General features: G+C 54.3%; 2 protein-coding genes across 3 annotated transcripts in view; one reads left to right on the plus strand and one right to left on the minus strand.

Annotated features, from left to right (window-relative positions):
- Positions 1-2,635: 2,635 nt before the first annotated feature.
- Positions 2,636-7,754, plus strand: part of TTLL1 (tubulin tyrosine ligase like 1) — a 21,913-nt gene continuing 16,794 nt past the window's right edge. The window contains exons 1-2 of one of the 2 annotated variants that reach the window (XM_027854336.1): positions 2,636-2,710; positions 5,124-5,190. The gene's annotated coding sequence lies outside the window, so the exon portion shown is untranslated. Of the gene's footprint in view, positions 2,711-4,485; positions 4,505-5,123; positions 5,191-7,754 lie in introns of those variants that run through there. The other variant, XM_027854337.1, reaches the window with a different exon arrangement.
- Positions 3,114-3,740, minus strand: LOC114037474 (basic proline-rich protein-like). Its single transcript, XM_027854372.1, has one exon. It carries the CDS (start codon positions 3,738-3,740, stop codon positions 3,114-3,116), a length of 627 nt encoding a protein of 208 aa, XP_027710173.1.

Genomic DNA, 7,754 nt, shown 5'->3' on the forward strand with positions numbered 1-7,754 from the left:
GAAAGAAAGAAAGAAAGAAAGAAAGAAAAAATAAAGACCATGTGCTGGATGCTGAGGGGATCTGCAGGTGCAGGGATGGGCAGGGTGGGACCCTGGGGCTGCAGATGTCGGGTGGAACAAGGGAGGACGGGGGAAAGGGAACTGGTAGATGAGAAGGCAGGATGTGGACCCCAAGCCCTTTGTCACATGCCCCCAACCCGTCCGCCATTTTGAGGAGAGGGAAAGAGAACACCAGCCCCCATTTCTAGAGCACTCAGAGATGGGTGAAGCACTTTCTAAATGCTCTTTGATTGGGGCCTCATAACAACCTGGGGGGGGTGTTATCATTATCCCCAAGTTACAGATGAGGACACTGAGGCAGAATCCAGAATCCCCCAGCTGGGAAGCATTCGGTCGAGATTCAAACTCGGGTCTTCCTAATCCAAGTGCAGCGATCTGAAGAGCAGGGGAAGGGAAAAGAGGAAAGAAGGAAAAAGAATGGAAGAATAGTAGGAAAAGAGGTAAGGGCTCCTCTGCCTGGAGCTGGCTCCCAAGTGGATGGAGGCTGCCAGGAACACGGCGCCTCTTCCGTGAAGCCTGCTCCGTCTCAGTGCCTGGCTTGTTGGAGCCCATCCTGGCCCCCTCCCCTCCCCCTCCAGACACCTGGAGATCCAAGACCGTGGTGGGGAGCTGCTACCCTCTCTGCCCTCCGTTCCCACAGCACTCCAAGGTTTCCAAAGCGCTTGGCCCTGAGCACCCCAGGAGGCGAGGGACTGAAAGGATTGTTATGCCCACGTTACACAGAAGGAAACTGAGGCTCCAGGAGATGGCCTGCGTGAGAGCTTTTCAGGACCTCGAGGGTTGTCCGCCCAGCCCCTACAGGTGAAGAAACTGAGGCTCGGAGATGGGAAGGCTCACCTCACGCGTCCCAGGTGCGAGTCAGAGGTGGGGACCCTCCCGCCCGCACAGGGTCCTGCTCTACGGCCAGAATAACTCCTGTCGCTGTGACCGGGACAGAGCCTGGGATGGAGGGTCTTGTCTTGGGCTATGCCTGGAGACTGACCAGCTCAGGCAGCGCCTGGAGAGCTCGCCATCCACTGGCCTGGCCTCCCAGAGCCCGAGGTCAGCCCTGCATCCCAGCAAGGCCCAGAGGAGGAAGGGAGAGGCAGCAAGCAGGCCCCGTCCCAGCAGATCAGGGCTTAAAGCCTTAGCGTGAAATGAAATTCGGTGCATTCCTGCAGCCGTGTGGCGTGTCCTGAGCCCCCATCCCAAGTGGATGAAAGCAGGCCCGAAGGCTCTCACGCAGCCCAGAAATACAGCTGGGGTCAGCAGGGGCCGATGAGAGGCAGAGGCATCGGCCAGACTGCGCCGGGACGTCCTGGAGAGGCCAGCAGCTGACGTCTCTGGCCTGCTGTCAGCGTCCACGGGGCCCAGTCATCACTGTGCAGACAGATGTGGGCACGTGGACAGGACCTGCCCGAGACTCAGTGGAAGGAGCTTAGCCTCCGCTTGCTCTGGTCCGGAGCCGGTGTGGAGGCCCGAGACCCCGTGTGGAGGCCCGAGACCCCTGACCCCAAACATCCAAAGCCTTCGTCATGGCTGACTGGAGAAAACCAACTTGTTTTCTATCGAGAATAATCGCAGCGAATATTTTGTAAAGTCTTTTGAGGTTTGCAAAGCACACTACCCGTGTTATCCCACGTGAGCCTTGGACAGCCCTGTTTATACAGACAGGAAACAGAGGGATGTAGACAGTAAGTGACAGGTCCCAAAGCCGCAAAGTAGTTGAGGCAGGATTGGAACTCAGGGCTTCTGACTCCAAGTCCAGAATCCTCTGCACTGCACCCCCGAAAAACAGCTTTGTTGACCCATTTTCCAGCTTCAATGCCACCCAGTGTACTTATATTATAGTGTTATATGTCATATCAGTTAGCACAGTGCCTGGGAATTGATTGATATGATGTTATATATATGATGTAATATATTTTATATGATGTACCATAATTGTATAGAATAGTATTTAGCACTTGAAGGTTTGCAAAGGGTTTTACCAATATTATCTCATTTTATCCTCACAACGAGGCAGGTGCCATTATGATACCCATTTTATAAATGGGTAGAATGAGGCATGAGGCAGCTGGATGGTTCAATGGGTGGAGCACTGGGCCTGGAGTCAGGAGGACCTGAGTTCAAATGTGGCCTCAGACACTTAGTAGCTGTGTGCCCCTGGACAAGTCATTTATCCTTGCTTGCCTCAGTTTCCTCATCTGTACAATGGACTGGAGAAGAACATGGCAAATCACTCCAGTATCACTGCCAAGAAAATCCAAACGGGGTCACGGAGAGTCAGGTACGACTGGAACGACTGAGCAATAACAAAATAACAAAATAAAAAAATAAAAATTTTATTTAAAAAAAAAAAATCGCCCTTTCCCCATTTCACGGATGAGCCAACTGAGAGGTCCAGGGAAATCCCAGCGAGCCCGAGGCGCCCCCTGGCCGCAGCTCCACGGCACGCCTGCGCACTGGGCTTGCTGGAGGGGCGGGGCCGAGCCCGAGGAGAGTCCCCCGGAAGTAGTCCTGAGGAGGCCGGAAGGCGCCTGCGCAGCGCTTCCCGTTTCCAAGACGCCGACCCGGAAGCAGAAGACGGGGCGGGGCTCGGCCGCCCGACTCCGATTCCGGGCTGCGGCTCCGGGAGGGTGCCGGGTGGAGCCCAGGGCCGGAGAGGCAGGTGAGGCGGCCCCGCCCCCGCCGCTGCCCCGGCTCCCTCCCTCCCTCCTCCTTCCGTCAGTCTGTCCGTCCCATTGCCCCGCCCTTCCCCCTCCCCCCAGGACCCTCGCCCCCCAACCTCCCGTCTTCTTCAGGGCCAGGGAGCCGAGGGCCTTGAATGCCGGACTAAGGGGGGGAGGAGTGACTTTTAGTCTGTAAAGAATCCCGGGATGGAGGAGGTCGTTCAAGACCGAAAGCCGGCCTCCAGACCCCTCCGGGCCCCAGCGAGGGAGGGGGCGCTGGGTCAGCCCCCTTGCAGCCATTCTCTTTAGATCCAGCCCCGGGAGGGAGGGGCCACGGTCGTCCCCGTTCTACAGATGAGGAAACTGAGGCTGAGGAGGGCGAAGAGCCCGGCCGAGGGTCAGCTAGTCAGTGTCCGAGGCGGGATCTGAACTCGGGTCTCCCTGCCTCCAGGCCTGCCCCCCCAGGGTCCCCCGTGCCCCGGGGGGGAGGGGGGAGGGGCGGGGGGGGGGCGCCCGTCCTGCCCCGGGCCCTTCGGGACCCCCGCCCGGGACCCCCGGCCACCGCCCGCCCTCTGGAGCTGCTGGGCAGAGGAGCCGTGGTCCGCAGCCTCTCTGTGCCGGGCCCCGGGCTTCGGGGGGGGGGGGCGCGGCGCCCCGGGGCCCGGGGGGGGGGGGGGGGGGGTCCCGCGGCGCCCCGGGCTGTGGCACAGACGGGTGGGCGTCCCCTGCCCCTCGGGGACTTGATGGGAAGGAAGGAGCGGGCCCTGGGGGCTCCTTTCTGGCCCCTGGCCCCCTGCGGGCTTCTCTGGCCGCCTTTGGGCTCAAGGCTCCGTCACAATCCCACCTGCCGTGGGAGCCATGAGGGTGGCGATCTGCAGCTGCAGCGCCTTCCCTCCCGGGGGACCCCGATTTCTCCCGGCTCATGGGCCTGGGCCCTTGCCTGTGTCCCCAGCACTTAGCTCGGGGCCTGGCCCACAGTTGGCGGCTGTCCGTCCCGGTGGTCCTTCCTTTCCAAGAGGACCGCGACATCATAGGTGACGGCCTGTGAATTGGATTCAAGTGAGGCAGAGCTGCCCGAAGTCATCAAAATCCAGCAGGACAGAAGTCAGGGTGGCCAGGGGACGGCCCAGGGTCTTCTGCTCACTCTTCCACTCACTCACCGCAGGGTTTGAGACCCCCTGCTCCCTTCAGCCTGGTTTAGCTTGTCTTTGAGGTGGCTTCACCGGGGTCCCGGGCCCTGCTGCCGCTTCCTGGAGCCACAGAGGAGAGCTGGGTGAGAGGTGGACACAAAGGTGGATGAGCAGCCCAGGCTCCAGAGGTGCTGGTCCTCCCTGAAGGGCCAGTCCACCCCAAGTGCTTAATAGATGCTCATTGGCTGACTATTTCCGTTAAGTATTCTGGCCCCTGCTCCAGCGTGGACAGCGTGTGATTCATTTTATATGACTCCTCTTACTAGACTAGGCTTATTAGTTTTTATCATTATCGTTATCATAGCCACTGAGTTTTTATTAGTTACTTGAGCAATTATTCCAGTGTAACAATCTGGTGCGTGCTAACACCTACGAGCAGAGATCCATCGGGTGTTACTGGTTCCCATCTCCAAGCAGCATCTGGAGAGAGCGTGGTCCACGTAAGCTGGAAGAGGCCCTGAGTCCCCGAGTGCCGAGTGTCTTCAGGCTTACCCAGTGGCGTCATCATTCGTAGCCCACAACATTTCAAAATAAAGAAAGCATTTTAATTTATCGTGGAAGACTCCTCTGAGATCCCCCCGGGGCGTGCTGAGAGCATTGGAGGTGGGATCAGGAAGGATTGCTTCTGCCCCCCAGCCGGCCGTGAGACTGTGGGCAAACCACAGACACTCTGAGCCTGTTTCAGTGAGATAGTATGTACAGAGCCCTTTGCCAACCTCAGAGCTCTGTAGAAACTCCAGCAACCGTGATATGATGGTATCGGGACACTAGCCCCTGCGTGCTGCAGCGGTGATGTCATGTGTGACTCACGCGTAGTCGCATGACCATCTGGGGCTAGAATCTGGGTTCAGAGCTATCCCATGATGCCTTTCTCAAGGATTCTGTCACACATTGCTATCTGACCTCGGGCCAATGCTTTCTTCTCCTTCCCTGTGCCTCAGTTTCCTTCTGTAATTACAGATTTTGTTTAACTACTTTTTTTGGGGGGGTTGACCTGTGATTTCATTAGTGCAGGAGTCTGGTCAATGCAGACTGGCACCTGTCTAACAACATGGGGAGGGGCCTGGGACCTGCCCTCCCTCATGTAGTCAGTTTGCACGGGAGGCTGAATTCTCTCCAATTTGTCCTGTTTTCATCCATGGGTGGTTAAAAGATGAAGTTCTCTGTATTCCAATTAACTCGGACACTCAACCCTGTTGTTTTTTCTGGCTTCTTTTCTTAGGTGGAGTCATTAGACAAGAAAACAGCCTGCTAACAACCAGCAGTTTATATAAGGAACAACTTCAATGGTATGTTTGGGGCTCCTGGGAGATTCTGTCCTGTCCCCTAGAGCGGCCGACCTGTCTAGTGAGAATCAATGCCCAGAGTGACCAAGGAGCAGTGTAAAAGCCACCATTCCTGCCCTCGGGGAGCTTGCAGTCTAGGTAGGGAAAGAGCATTCACATACATGCCCTAGTCAGAGAAAAGTCAAGAAGCAGGATGGGATTTATTGCCCTGTGAATGATAGAGCAAAATTGCTGTAGGGAAGGAGCCCTTTGGACTGTGGGGTGAAGGACTGGGGTCAGCAGGGGGATGGAGAGAGCCTTGGGCGGGCGGGTGGGCGGGGGCAGGGAAGAGTCCCAGCAGGCAAGAGAGCCAAAGGAGCTGAAGGGCCTTGCCTGGGCCCAGTGGGCTTGGGGCAGAGCCTGGCACTCCAGGGCCGGGCTTCTCTCCAGGGCCTTTGCAGGGGCAAAGAAAGGGAGGCCTAAGAATAGGTCATGTCACTGTTGGTAACCTGGAGGGTACAGTGTTCAGCAGTGCAAGGGGCAGGGGCCCAATGTCCAGGAGTCAGCAATGGGTTAAAAAGAAAGTTGGGAGTCAGGAGGTCTGTCCCAAAAGTTTTTTTAGTGACCAGGAGAGGGGGGATGGGCCAGCATGCTACCAGAAGGCAGTGTCTGGGGGGGGAATCACTGCACGTGAATGAGGACAGACAGACAGAACCGCAGACCAACTAGTCCTCATCTTCAAAACTGGTCTCCCCAAAGAGTCATTGTGAAAATCATATGAGCCCATGCAGGCCTGACCTTCTTGGGCTTTTCAGAATTTCTCCAGGCCTTGGGCCACTCTGAGATCTCCGCGTCCAATTTTAATTTCAGGAAAACAGTCCCTTGGTCAACACAGGCCTCAGTTTCCTCCCCTCCATCACCAGGGAGAACTGGGATTCCCACTACTGGGAAGCCAGGGAGAGGTCAGGATGTACCAGAGGTTCCTAGCAGCCCCTCTGGAGTAGCAAACCACCAGAAGCCAGGCAGGAAGTGATGAGAAAAACCATAGCCTCCAAAGGCCTCTTGCTGTGACGTGAGAAATGAGAACAAAAAGAGGGGTCTGAGATACCTGGTAAGGCTCGTCTGGTCTCTGGGCAGATACGCAGGGACCCCCAACAGCCACAATGCTCCCTCAGGGGAGACGGCACACAGTAGAGCCATTTCCTTGCCTCGATCCAGAAGAGGCACCGGGAGGTCAGAGACAGAAGAGTGCACGCACACACCCACACACAGAGTTGTTGTTTAGTTATTTCCAGTCATGTCCAATGCTGGGGCCCTTTGTCATCTCCTTCTCCAGCTCATTTTACGATGAGTGTGTTTGTGTTCATTCATTCATTCATTTATTCATTCATTCATTCGTTTCTCCATCTACCTATAGCAGATATGATGCTTTGTCCTTGTCCTTCCCAATCTCTCTTCTGGAATGAAAGAAAGAAGCAGGTCTCGTTTTTTACATATATGTGTATGTGTGTATACATACACATACACACACACATACAGACATATAGACATATATACACATATACACATATGTGTGTATACATACATGTATACATATATACACATATATGTGTATACACACATGTATACATATACACGCAAATATTATATAGATATGATAAAGAAATTATACATATTCTGTGTATATATAATTTTTTCCCTTTATTACAGGGAGTTTGGGGGTTAGTGTAGGAGAGTGTGTGTGTGTGTGTGTGCGTGCGTATATACCTGCGTATGTGCACAATGACTGATGTAAATACAAAAGGAATCAGTGTATCTCTAGAAAGACAAAGGACACCAGTGAAATTCTTTCCAACACTCAGTAACACAAAGGGCTTGGTGTAGCCGGGCACTGAGGCCCGTCTTGCCGTTCTCTGTCCTGCCTCGGGGCTGTAGAGCTCCAAGGTGGCCTGGGAACCGGGGCCTCCATTAGCTAAGGGCGTCCAAATAGGGCCAGAGCCTGTATTTTGTCATTCGCTGGCTGGGTGACTTGAGGCAAATCCTACTGTTTCTCAGGCCTAAGTAACATCTATGACCTGGCCAGTTTATCCCACAGAGTTGATGAGAGGATGATTTGAGATCATAAATTTGAAGATCTTTTGAAAAAAAGTTTCCATGAATAACAAGTTTTTAAAGGCTGAGTCAGAGCTCAAGAAGCTTATTTAAAGAACAGTTTGTTCTGTCCTTTCACCTTGCATTCGCCTTTTTCCTGGAATGTAAGTGAAAATTTCTCTTTCGAGGCAGCTAGGTGGCGCAGTGGATAGAGCACTGGCCCTGGAGTAAGGAGGACCTGAGTTCAAATCCAGATTCAGACACTTGACACTTACTAGCTGTGTGACCCTGGGCAAGTCACTTAACTCCAGTTACCTCAGCCAAAAAAAAATTCTCTTTGTAGTTGTTTTTTTTTTTTAAATGAAGCTTAGAAATTTCATTTCGAAAGAAAATCCCCAAAGGTTGTAAGCCCTTGCCATGAGTAGTGACTCATGGCCTCGGAGGAGGACACGGAAGATTTTAAACACAGCATTTGCTGTAAAGGAAGCACAAACCCC

The sequence above is a fragment of the Vombatus ursinus genome, unplaced genomic scaffold (assembly GCF_900497805.2).
Source record: "Vombatus ursinus unplaced genomic scaffold, bare-nosed wombat genome assembly UNPS02010394.1, whole genome shotgun sequence".
In the NCBI taxonomy this organism is placed as follows: Eukaryota; Metazoa; Chordata; class Mammalia; order Diprotodontia; family Vombatidae; genus Vombatus; species Vombatus ursinus.